The 13824-nt window shown below is 37.9% G+C and overlaps 1 protein-coding gene across 2 annotated transcripts; it reads left to right on the top strand.

Moving 5' to 3' along the window:
* Positions 1-489: 489 nt before the first annotated feature.
* LOC120570610 (uncharacterized protein DDB_G0290685-like) lies at positions 490-10608 on the top strand. 2 transcript variants are annotated; one of them, XM_039819030.1, is made up of 10 exons: positions 490-715; positions 2832-3122; positions 4857-5120; positions 5608-5715; positions 6012-6065; positions 7532-7633; positions 7837-7875; positions 7965-8018; positions 8380-8514; positions 9086-10608. In XM_039819030.1, the coding sequence occupies exons 1-10, from the start codon at positions 667-669 to the stop codon at positions 9814-9816; spliced, it is 1827 nt and encodes a 608-aa protein (XP_039674964.1). In that variant the 5' UTR covers positions 490-666; the 3' UTR covers positions 9817-10608. The 2 variants fall into 2 exon arrangements, with proteins under 2 accessions (XP_039674964.1, XP_039674963.1); XM_039819029.1 differs by having other exon boundaries at positions 8380-8547.
* The last annotated feature ends 3216 nt before the right edge of the window (positions 10609-13824 follow it).

The following is a 13824-nucleotide window of genomic DNA, read 5'->3' as shown; positions in this document are numbered from 1 at the left end:
GCATTTCCAGGTATTTCTTGAACTCCTTACACATGTTCATAGTTTTACAATCCCGTAAACTACAACCACGGACAGAAGTCTGCCAACAGTCGTGCTTCCGGCATATTTTCAAACTAAAACGCACAACATGAAGGCGATAAGTTGACAAAGGTCATTATATCGTGAAATCAGAGAAAGCTTATGTGGAAAATGTTGAGTTCCAACGGATTGGGCGGAGGAAACTGGTGATTAAATTCAAAACTATGCCACACGTTAAGCAATTATTTCAGTGGTTAATGGCATGGGAGGAATACGTGGAAAGACAGAACACATGAACATGTAGGCTACTAATGTAAAATAGTAGGCTTTAAAATGAAGTATATTTAAGGTATTTCAATGATTATGGACATATTTAATGTATTCACTTCCAAGCCCAGAGTCATTATTGATGTGTGGTCAGATTTTGAACTTATTGTGAAGGACTCAGGTGTTGCGTGCTGTGCGCATTACACATGTTTTTACCAGCCCTTGGATTACCTGCGCAGGTACTCTCAACTAAATTTTGTCTAAAACCTGTCCCAACTTGTTCGAGGAAAAATAACAAGCCATGAAGGAAGACAGTTAATCTGTTTATCCCTGCTACACCTGCGACGAAGTGAAAGTAAACGGCGTATCTGCTTTCCAAAAATGGCTCGTCGTTATTTCCTGGTCTATTTCATATTTCCGTCATGTCTGGGTAAGTTTTTCTGTGGATTATAGTTGTGATTTTATTAAGCTTTGCACTTTTGTGTCGACATGAAAGCGGCAGTGCACACCTCCACCATGCAGAACAAGTTTCAGAGACAAGTTAATGATTTATCTAAAGTTGAGTAGTTCACAATATCTTAACTGCAGGTAATATTAATCTGTTGTGATATATATTAGTATTGACCTAATGTTTTTGAACTGGTTTGATTTAAAAAAAACAAATCCAATAACTGTTTAATTTAGCCTAATAGGAATATGGCATTGCTTCTGAATAGGCAATACTGTATCAATAAATACACCTGATAATGTTTTTTTTTATTATTATTATTGTTATAACTATGTATGCACATTATTTTGTATTGACTTTACACCTGTAGTTACACCTATTATGTTAAGCTGCCATCATTTTTGTTGACACCATGTCAGAGAGGTTAAAGCTCCATTGTGTAATGTTTTGAGTTGATTCTTAGAAAGATCCCCTTTGTTCTTTCACAAATCTGTGGTCATTCATGGGTAATTACTTCCACCAACTAATCAAAGTATTCTTGTGAGCTATATTGTGTAAGAATTTCTCCCATCCAGCGGTGAAATTGTATATGACAACCAACTGAATATTACTTTCTAGCCCCTCCCATTCCGAGTGCGTTCTAACTGCTACGGTGGCCGTATTATTCCAAGAAGTATGACTTCGTCCACGAGTGTTCCTTCCAGTGTAATAATAGTTTTATGTTTTCGTTATTTTGGTACCATTTCATTGCTAACATCAGCTATCAGGTTCCCAAACGAATGATCCTCAGCATGATCCTCCATCTTCAACAGGCTTTCAAATCTTCCGGCAGTCGCGTGTAATCTCCCCCTGGCATTTCAGATCGACAAAGGTCAGTTCTAAAGATTTGCGTCTACTTTGGATTAAACAGATTAATTTGGACGCGCAGCATTTTTTCAAATGTAGCGCCGCCTTCCCGGGAAGCTTTGCGGGCGCGTTAAAGTCACTTGACGTCACCCATAGGAATAAAGTGGAGCGTGCCAGGTGGATCTGTACGGTGAGTGTAACGGTACATATCCATTTGCCCGTGCAACGCTTCTGTCGCGCCACGCTCCACTCTATTCCTATGGGTGAGGTCAAGCGACTTCAACGCGCCTGCAAAGCATTCCGGGAAGGCGGCGCTGCATTGGAAAAAACACTGCATTTCAAAAAGCTGGCCGATGCCCATCTTTATGCAAAATAATCCGTTGAATGCGACTATCCAGTAGAAGTAGACGAAAATCTTTCAAACTAACCTTTGTCGATCTGAAATGAAGACAGATGAACTTGAAATGAACGGTATGGCCTATTTCTCGCTTAAAATGTTTTCAGAAACACGTTTCGGTGAACTATTTTCGTAAAATACTAGATCGTATTCTCAACGAGCCGCCATGACACTCTGTTGAAATTCTCGAGAAGCCAGACCCACGTCACGCGTTCGTCCAATCAGCTGCCAGTCAAGGGTGTGGAGCATCAACCATGGACGTATGACGTCGCGACACCACGCTTCAGTCGTGTCGGACAAATGGATCTGTACCGTAAAAGCGTGAAAGGCGGAGGTATGTCCCTCTTTGGCTAATGTATTTTAAAGATGGAGGCGCAACACGGCAGAATACATTCGAGCAACTCGCTCATATGTATTCTCAATGATTCTGAATGGCAGATTCTACGCTTACGAGAATACTTTGATTAGTTGGTGGAAGTAATTATACATGAATGAGCACATATTTGTCAAAGAACAAAGGTTTTTTGCTAAGAATCAACTCAAAACATTACACAATGGAGCTTTAACCTGTACTCAGCCTCATCACTAACCCCAGCCAGAAGTTTCTTGCAATATTGAGTTGTCATCATACCCTTCTAAGTTAGGGATATACTTGATCACATAATGCTGCATGTTTATATATGTTCTCTGTGATAAGGTAAGGCAACTGGACTCGCTAGAAATTCTTGAGAAGAAGAATTTCAAGAATTTCTAGAAAGTCCTGTTGCCTTTGCTTATCAAAGAGAATTCCCATGACCTGGATGACTCAGAACCTCGACAGACATGTTTCTATAAGTGTCTATTCTCTATGTCTAGTTGCTGGACAGTCTCCAAAATATGCACTCAAGGGGCAGGAGTTCTTCTTAAAGCCAGATGTCGCTGGACACCCTGATGGAATTCTGTGGAAACATAATGGCAACAAAGTGGTGGAGTTTAATGGCAATGAGCAACATGTGTACACCCCATATGAAAACAGGATCACTCTTGATTGGGTCTCTGCAGAACTCAGTATCACTGAACTCAGATTTGAAGACAGCGGAGACTATGAATTGGAAATAGAAGTAAACAAAGAAGTGTATCGTTCAATTTATAAACTGCAGGTCATAGGTAAGTATTTTTTAACTAATGTTTTTTAACAAAGTAGTTATATGCAGTTAATCAGTACCTGCATTATATAGCTGGAAGTTGATGTGTTTCTAATAGCAACGCCATGCCCTTAAATTAAACACAAAATGAAAATATACAACCTGCAGTAAAGACAATCCTGTTGCTTAGTCGAATTTGCCACTACCAGTAAGAAATAATGGATCTTTTCCTGTTTTATTGTTTTATAACTTTGCATCACAGTGGATTTAGTTTAATGTCTTTTTGACACTGATCAACAGAAAACTTTATTGTTGGAGTTCCATGCCTGCAGTGGGAAACACTGTGCATAAAATTGTTGCTTGGTTACTTTAACAGTTGAAACATTATAGATGAGTGGCAAAGAGGAAGCTGCTAAAATAACTTGTGACCTATGGGTTGGTGTTTTCCCAGAAAAAATTGGAGGTTATGAAACAAATGGAGAAAGGTTCTATGTTCGTTTTAGACAAAAACTGAGCTTTCTAAACATCAACTGAAATGCTGTTTAGATGTAAGCCAAATACAACACTGCGCGGAAACACCCAACATGAAGCACACGGCTGGCTACACAGGGCTTATGAAGGCAATCCAGTTCAGAATCTGTGGCATGAAGCAACAAAGAATGGAGGGAATTTCAGAGATCAGGTGTGCAAACCTGATACAGATCTTTCCACACAAAGTCAAGGCTGTTTTGCTGCTAAAGGTGCCTCTACCAAATATTGACCTGAGGGGTAGTCTATATATATATATATATATATATATATATATTTTTTTTTTAATTTCATTTCAATTTAGATCACTTTATAGGGAGTGTAGTTTTTAATTGTTGAATTGCATTTGTGTTTGAAATAGGCATATTCTTAGTATTTGCAGTTTTTCTAAAACATAATAAATAGTGCATGTAAACAGAGTAGCAGTATCAAGAAACAGTTGCAAGTGCATGCTGTTGCTTTCTTGTCAGCGTGGAAGCCCCACAGAGCACTCACACATTTACACTCACGCGTTATTAGAGACATTCAGCCAGGACTGCTCAGCCACACCCATCAGTGTAATGAGGAGAGCCAGACATTAAAACCAGTATTATCTCTTAATATGTCACCTATAAAAATGGATTTTATGGTTCGGTATCTTTGCTTTGCTTTTCATGATGACCTTGGTATCAGTTGAGTGACTTTGCTCCCCAGAAAATATTGGTTGTTTGTTCAAACAGCTGAAGGCATTTACATTTAGTGCCAAAGTAGGAATTGCTGTGACTTTCTTGTATTGCAGTAAAAGGTCAGGAAGTTGTCATTCATGGCATGTCCTATTCCAGTAGTCAGGGTCTAACTCTTTCTCAAGTGTTTTACTTTTGCCCTACCCATACTGTAACGTTAAGTGATATATCATGACCATGATGTTTCCCTGACCTTAAACTAAGTAGTTATAGTTACCTAAACTTATTTATAACAATGAAGACTTGCGAATTAGAATTAATTACAATGCTATTTTATTTATAATTCTGTTCTTTGTTTCTTATATACAGCATGTCTTTTATGTCTAACTTTATCAACATTTTCAGTAGTTTTATTTATATTCCTATTATATTTCCTGTTTTGTGATGCTAAATTTGTATTTGTTTAACCATGTTTGAAATTGTGTTATTATAAACAAAAGACTACCTAATAGAATCATTCATGTAGGTATGTATTAATTTATCTGTTCATTGATGTATTCATTAAGACAAGGTTGCCAAGCCCACCATATCCTGCAAGATGAGCAATGGCAGCAGCTCTAACAGTTCTGGACAGTTGGTGTGCTCGGCAGAGCCCAGACAACCTCAGTCTTTAATGAAGTTTGAGTGGAGAACACATGGAGGAGTGCAGCCTGGCCCAGAGCTTACAATATCTCTGGGGGAGGAACACGATGATGATGTACATGGTTGCAGTGTGAGCAACCCTCTAAGTAATGAAACAGCTACATTCACTACAAAGGATTGCTACCCAGGTAAAGATGCACTTACACTTAGGCGTCAGCTGTACTGTATATTTATTGTTCATGTTGTGAAATTTGCCATCGCATGTAAATGTACTTTTAGAAGCTAATTTACAAAGGATATTCTTATAAAGTAACCCAAACAATACCTGCACTGTTGCATTGATAATGATATTATAAAAAAGAGACTTTGATCTTTCAAAGTCAGCTGAGCTTTATTTCTCACCAGTGGTGACAAAAAGAAAAAGAAAAACGCCAAATGATTTGTGCAGAGTGTGTTTCCTTCACATAATCAGTAATAATAATAAGGGAACAAATGTCGTTAAAGATCCTTTTTCAGAAACTTTCAGAGTTTCAAAGTGATGTACAAAATGCGATATATCCTTTGGTTATAGTTTTAGGAGAGACGGCAGAGTTCATGTTCAATATCTAGACTAATGTCCAGTGTTACGGCACTACATGAATGGTGTTGTTGTTTGGCTTTTGTGTTTCTGTGCAGACCAAAGTTTATCTGTAGCAGTGATTGCCAGCATCATCGGCATCTTTGGAATTGTGCTAATTGTGCTCGTGGTTTTGGGCATACTGTTCTGCAAAGTACGCCATAAAGGTAAAGATTATAATTTCAGTAACTAAGGAGTACTAGCTGATGCCCATGTATTCAGAGCTATGGGTAACAGTTGACTAAATATAATAATAAGTTCAATATGGGGCAAGGTTCTTAGTCAGTTTGAGATCGAAAGTCACTTCAAGGACTACTAACAGTATGTATAAAAAGCTATTTATAATATGTGCAGTGTTATAAAACACAAGCAGCTGTTTTTATTGACTTTAATCTTCACAATGTAAGAAACTAAATAATACTGTTTCTTTCTTCGTTTTCTCTCCTCTCGCTCTTGGTTCCAGCGTGTTTTGCAACAGCTGATTTGGAAAAACAGTCACCACCTTGTAAAACAGACGGTAAGATGCAGTATTTATAATTGAACCAGCAATGTTTGGCATTTATTCCTTAATAAATGACAATTAATAGATTATAAAAATAGTTTTAATAGATTATCAAAATAGTGCTTCCGCGCCAGCGATGGCCGAGGCTAACTGATCGACTATTCTAAAACTCAGAGGAGAGAACAAACAGTGAACACAAATGCTAGTAATTTGTTATTTTGGCTCTAATTATTGAGCAGTTGGACATTTTTTGTGTTTTGTGCATAGTTGCTTTTCATAATGAAGAACGTCGTGGGAAAGCAAAGAAAATGTAAAGGAATGTCATCCTTTAAATTAAATAGATTAAATAATATTAAACATATTTTGAAATGTTTAATGATTTGCATCTGGATCTAGATCTGCATCAAAAATACAAATCATAGGATACATTTGACAGATTTTTTGCAGGGAAACCTATTGCCCTAGCTTGCAATATTAGGAAACCCTTTCAAAAATGTCCTGGGTCCAAATCAGAACTGATTAAAGTAACACGCCGACTTATTGGGAATTTAGCTTATTCACCGTAACCCCCAGAGTTAGACAAGTCGATACATACCCTTCTCATCTCTGTGCGTGCTGTAAAGCTGTCTGACGGATCCAGCGGCATCAGCCCATAACAGAACAGGCAGGTGAATGGTTCCAGTAATCCTACTGCTCCGAATAAGTGACAAAATAACACCAACATGTTCCTATTTACATGTTGTGATTTGTAGAGTCACAGCGTGTACAAAAAACAACGTAACATGAGACACAGCCGTCTTCTAACCGTAAACAAACTGGGAACTATATTCTCAGACGGAAGAATATAGTACTTGGGCGGAGTGATATGCTTACAGCAAGCCTGTCTGAGAATATAGTTCCCAGTTTGTTTACTGTTAGAAGATGGCTGTGTCTCATGTTACGTTGTGACTACACAAATCACATAATGTAAATAGGAACATGTTGGCGATATTTTGTAACAATTCGGAGCAGTAGGCTAGTTGGAACCAGTTACATGCAGGATCTGTGCTGGGCTAAGCTAATGCTGGAGCCGTCAGACAGCGTTACAGCACGCACGGAGATGAGAAGGGTATGTATCGACTTGTTTTACTCTGGGAGTTATGGTGAATAAGCTAAATTCCAAATAAGTCGGCGTGTTCCTTTAAATAATTGTTCTTCCCTCATAAACTACTTACCAAACTACTACTACTACCATTACGTTGTTGTTGATGGACTGAAATCTCTTTGTTTGGTATATCGATGATGCATAATGATGGGTATTGATGCATTCTGTGGTCCATTTTGATGCAGTCCATGGCTCTTATGTGACAAAGTCGGTCACCTTGTTAGCATCACACATTCTTTTGGGTTTTATTAAGATCATATCATCTAGGAACTCTTTTGATCTTGTTTTTTTTCTTTCAGGTGAGTTACATTATATTTTGTATTTCAATCTGTTTCAGGTTCAGATAAGAAGAAAGCTCACGGTGATGAAAAACAGCGTCTTCTTGATAGAACACCCACAATTCCCTCTCAGCAGCCACTTCGCAGTTTGGCCCAAGCAGGTAATAGGAATAAGGCCTAATGAACCATAGCATGAACAAAGAAAAGATAGATTTTGACCCTAACACTGTAAACGTAAAGGCTGCTAATCCATGCATTTGGCATATTGTATGAACCTGTTTTAATATATATATATATATATATATATATATATATATATATATATATATGTGTGGACATAACCAGGAAGCTTTTTTTTTTACAGAACCATATATGGATAAACAAGATGGGATGCCACAAGAAGGTTACATTTACAAACATGTCATTTATTATAACTTACACATAGTAGAAAGAGTGCTACAAATAAATGTGTGTGCTGTTTACTCTTTCCAGGGATCGTCCAAGAGAGAAGAAAGATGTTTGAGCAAAACAATGATGGACAGACAGGTAATTTTTGTTAGTTAATAGAAAGGATTGTTAGCTGAAACTAATGCTTATTTTCAAGTCAAAAATAGTGAAATGTTCCCAAACCCCTAGTTGACATCTTCAGATATTGTAGCTTGTTTTGTGACCAACAGTCCAAAAGCCAAAGTCCTTACATTTGAGAATGTTTGTCATTTTTGCTTTATAAGTGATTTAGAATTAATGTTGATTCATTTTCTGTTGGTCAATTTATTAATCAATGTATTGCTTTAGTACTTGTTGTTAGTACCATCACGCATTGCTCTTTACCGGTTTGTTTGACTCTTAAACTGCTTCTGTGGGGTCTGAAGGAATTCTTTTCTTTAATTTCCTTTTTGTGTTTCAGGTTCAAAGAAGAACATAGACCAACATAAGAAAACGGTGTCTCCTCCTTCCCCTCCACGTAGTGAGTTCCCTTCTCCTCTGGATCCGAATAATCTTATTTGCAGCGACAAAGATGATGCAGAGTCAGTCGACTTCGGTGAGGAATTGTCCATTGCTCCTGAACAGCCAGGTAGGGGAGCTACACTATCTGAGCTCCATTCTGAATAGTCACAGGGGGAAAAACACTCAAATTAATAAAAGATAAACAAAAGAAAAGCAAAATACTGTACAGTGAAGAGCATATATGGTCAAAATACTTAATCATGCACATTTAATGCATGGGTACAAAACCACTTTTTTACAGTACATTACAGTACACTACAGTACAGTAGTGTGAGTAGTCTCTGTTTAAGTGTACAGCAACACTGGATGAGACAAAAGATGCAGCAGCAGTTTTATTAATGGATTGCTTATGCTTTACAATGATCTTGTGAGATAACATAAAAACATTACAGCGTTAACTTTCTCATAGAAGAAAGATTGCTTTCGGCCAGTGATCAACTTTTAATAATGACTACAATATTTCTTAATTTTGACAGTTCAGGACAGGTCATTTCTTTTAACCTCCATGGAGTAAGACTGATTGATTTTAAAACCAAGGCTGCCTCTGAACAATGTTATCCTTGTGGGCAGTCAGGTGCACTTTATCCTTTTACTATCGGTTTCAGAGCCAGAGAAAGAGGCAGATGAGGATGAGGAAGAACAGTCTGCTCCTGCCAGTGCTGAAACTACTTCTGCCGCTCAGCCACATTCCCCTTCGACCGAAAGCTGTCTAAATATGGCACCGAAGGACGCCGCTGGTGAACACAAAGAAGACGGCAGCTCAGATCAGGTCGCTGGAGGAGCTGCAGATGAAAATGGGGGAGAATCTGACTCATCAGGTGAAGAGGAAAGAAATGAATCAGACGACTGTATCGAGGACAAACAGCTGTCCACCGTTCCTGAACAGAAAGGTTCAGAAACATTATTACATGAGCATGATTCAAACTTATCACAGGATGAAACACAGACAAGAGAAAGCCAGCAAGAAAAAACCAAACCAGTTTCTGAAGATGAAGATGAAAGAAATAGTTTAGGTGACCGTGAAGATACAGATATGTGTGACCCGGATCTGTATTTAGCCACCTCCCAGCCACCTCAGAGCCCCACACCAACAAAAGCAGACAACACAACCGATACCTTTCAAAAGTCTCCAGACACTGCACATGCAGACCCAGATCGAGAAGAACAGGACAAGATCAGCCATGACTCAGATGAGGGTCAGTCAGATAAAGGCAAGGGTGAAACTGTTGAAGATAAAAATGAAGTCAAGTGTGACCTAAAAGAAGAAAAGCAGGGCAATGAGAGCCGTAGTCAGGATGAAGAAGGACAAAAGAAAGATGAAGCTGTTGGCCTTTAAAAAGGAAGCAGATAGTGAAAGTGAAGCTGTAAATACAACACAGCACAAAGCAAAGGGAATAAGATCAACAAAGACGTAAAGGTAAAGTTAAATGAGTGGAGGAATTTTAAGACTATCCAAATGCAGACACATAGTTGCTGTGGGATTGTAGTAAAAGTATGGAAAGATGGACATACAGTAGGAAATTAGCAGACAATGACAGTTTTGAGGTTAAAAGCAGATGAGTGGTTCATCTCTCTCTGTTGCCTGTTTCTTTTCTTTTTTTAAATAAAAGGCCTCATAAAACCAGTAATACCAGTACCTTTCTCTTAAGATTTCCCTGACCCTCTTAATATTATTCATGTAATGTGTTGGATCAACATCTGCATTGTAAATTTCAATTTAATTGTTAGTCTTTTTAAGTGATACAAAAAACGTGTCAACTAATGAAAATACATGCATATATTTTTTTAAATGTTATGAATCAAGCTATTATAAATAAGAAGTTATATGTTAAACTCTTATCAATTTAACAGCACTAATCCTGTAGATGTCATACTGTGATCTTACTCGTAAGAAAGACTTTCTGGTGAAATATAAATATTGTATGCTTAGTTGGACGTCCAGTGACTGTGAAGAGGTTAAAACAACCGATCTTTGCCCTTTTAGGAATCGAAACGCCTTATTGCATGTGTTGTAGGAGAGTAAAATGCTTACAAACATTAAATGATCCCTCTGGATTCATAACAAAAAAATGTATGCAATGCTGTAAGCATAGAACAAAATTAAAGTAACCCACTTTTAAAAATCTGAGAACATGATTTATTGTCAAATATTTGTCCCTCCATTTAAAAATGTTTTGTGCAGTCCTTGATTTTAGACCAGATTTTATTTAAATATTTTCAGGGTATATTTATCCGTATTGATTGTCCATTAATGATATGTGATTTCCATGACACTACAGTTAGATTGTATTTTGTTTTCCTATCTTTTGCTGCAGTTTTTGCGGATGATAGATGTTTTGGAAATGTTTGCACTTATTAGTAAAGGCAATGCTAGTGTGAGTAGTTTATTTTCATTTTCTTCTCTTTGTTATGTAAGAAAAGCTCAGATTCCTTGAAAGCTGAGAGCCAGAAACCTCAGGGAATTTATTTACAGGAGAAGCCATGTGTCAGGTGGAAATGATTGATAAAATTAAATGCAACACACTTGCAATGAAATAATAGAAACGTAAGGTAATAAACTGATCGTGTGTTTGACAACTTAGCACAGCAAAACTCAATGCATTAGCTAATATTGGTAAGTAACTGTAAGAACATGTTTCTGCCAGTAGAGGACAGTGTTTATTAGCTCTTAGCCAATCAAGGACTAGAATGCAGAAGTGAGGTTTATTTGTGTGAAGATCTTTACACTGAGAGAGTTGAAGGACATCCTTAGCTATAGAAACAAGCTTAACAAATACACAGTTGAAAAAAATGTGATGATCAAATGTAGCTTTACATGAAATTATGGCAAACATTTCTTTAAACTAGGGCAGATGTCAACATGTGAGGAGTTGAATGAACGCAGTGTGTAGGAGTGGGTGTGTGTGGTCATTGTGTTGTAAGTCTACATCATTAAAGATTAATTTAGTGAGAAGGTGACACAGTAAAGCAGCAGTCAAACCCACTATGATGTAGATGTATGAAAAGCAGGTTCACCCACTGCTGGATGACACGCTGGTGTAGATTTCTTAAGGTACTGGTTGGGCCATGTGAGAAAGTCATGCATGATTAGTTTAACCTCTGAGTCACAGGGCAGTCTGTGATCTGCTACCACCTGACCTGCGGGTTCAGGGCACAAGCAGAGAATGAACACTATCATATTTCTGTGGTCCCAACGAATACCAAGGGGATATTAGAGTATTGAATTATTTGTGGGGATCGGGGCTCTGCCTCCTCCGATGAGGGTCACAATGTGGTTCCACTGAGACGTTGTTGATGGCAGCAGGGAAGCTCACATTCTGGTTCAGAGTCTTCCAGTGGAACAACGGCTAACATATTTTACTATAAGCATCTTTTCTCTGGAATTATTGTTACAACAAAGAGGCTTTTATGAGTTTTTCCTGGATTTTGAAAAAAAATGTGACACTGGCAATGGCATGCCAGCCTAACTGGCCAGGGAATGTCTTTTAAAGTAGAAGTACTTGTTTCCTTTTCCACATAGTTACATTACACTGGAGTGTAATTACCTTCAGATACAAGCCCAATTACACTTTTCCCTTCAGATTGTTTAGGGCCTTTTTTGGCCTTGTTGCAATAGGAGAGAAGGAAGAAAAAGAACGGGCCACCCTCCAGAACTGCCTTTTATAACAGGTTGATTAGCATGCTGGGTTGTTTAAATTGCCTCCTGGAGAGCTGACGTGAAATTGAACAATATCCTCTGGCTTTAGAGACGAAGGCCCATAGCTTCTCATTTATTTTATGCAGAGTTAGGAGGACAGACCTTGGCTGTACTCCACTGAGGAAGCTGAGCCCGGGGAGGCCAGGTCTGGGTAGGTCAGGACAAATCAATTAATATCGGCTCAATAAAAGTTCTTGGCTCTTTCTGGGCCATACTTTATGGTGACAGCGCAACCTGGGCACCGATCATAATTATGTGGATAAATTGCTAAGTGTGGTTGAGACATTATAATGAAATAATATCCCTTTCCTATCTCTATAAAATACCGCTATTAAGGCCTGCTTTGTCTTTGGACCCTGCTTTTATGAGAAGTGATAGTATAGAGCATTGTTTGTCATTGTTATTATTATACTAAATTAAAGTTTCCCTCTCGGGTGATGATGTTTATGACTGTATATTTGGGTCCAACTCAACCTTTATGCTCAAGTGTGCCCAAGGCAGAAATATTATTATACCCATGGCATCAACCAACACAGTGGAACACGTATTAATATGCTACTTATATACCCACTAATGCTACAAATGGGACAGATAAAATAGGTGTAGGGTAGAATTAAAGGTTGTTGACTGTCCTCTCTGAACCAAAAAATATCTTAGAAGTCGGAAATAATTCAAGTAACAACAAAAATATACTTCAGCTCCTTTGTGTTCTTAATACCAAGAAGCATTGCTCTGTGATGGAAAAATCTGATCAGGTCATTGTTGAGATTTATACAGCTATCATGTTGTTATTACTGCAATAATAAGGAACTTAATTGGAGGGTGTTATCTACTGTTTCGTTGCGTTTGAACAACACAGGGTTTATCAAACACACCACTATTGCCATGATCATATCTGGTGACCACAATGTAAATATTGGTTATCATATCTCCAGGCTGAGTGAAGGTGTGCACAGTGCCAGCCATGTTTGCATGAGTGTCATGGTGGATTCCATAACATCATGACAGCTTACAGCATTACAGACAGTCTCAGACATCTCCTTGTGGCTTGGCTGGAGTTTTAAGTTGAGTCACATCTTTGTGCCTGCACACTTTCTCTGTCAAACAATGTCTTGGCAATAATTTTCCTCTGAAACATCAATTGTTAAGTCAATAGGAAAAATCTTGCAATATTTACATTTTCTTTATGGTTTGTCCTGGCCTTTTGCTTTGGAGATAGCTTTCATCTTTGAATGGAAACGGAACCTTGCCTAATTTGTACGTTTTATCTAAACAGGATTGGCTCACAGCTAAGCAAGAACAATACTTATTGTAAAAAATATATATACTTCTTTTGTCAAGTATTAGAAAACATTAATTTGACTGTAGGATAATGTAGTAGGCCTATGTTGTTTTCAGGGATAGAGTTTGCTAAAATATGAAACTGAAATAGCTCAACAACTATTCGATATTGGTTTGGAACAATTGGATTGCCAGATTGACAGTTTTTGGTTAAAGATTCAAGAACTGTTGGATGGATTTCCATGAAATTTGGTTCAACTGTACTTACTTACTATACAAAACTAATCCCATTCCAATCTGTCTCAGCTGTACTTTGTGTTTAGTACTAATTTTAGTGTGTTATGATGCTAAACTAAGATGGTGAAC

The sequence above is a fragment of the Perca fluviatilis genome, chromosome 12 (assembly GCF_010015445.1).
Source record: "Perca fluviatilis chromosome 12, GENO_Pfluv_1.0, whole genome shotgun sequence".
Lineage (NCBI taxonomy): Eukaryota > Metazoa > Chordata > Actinopteri > Perciformes > Percidae > Perca > Perca fluviatilis.
This window is presented reverse-complemented; position numbering and strand designations above follow the sequence as displayed.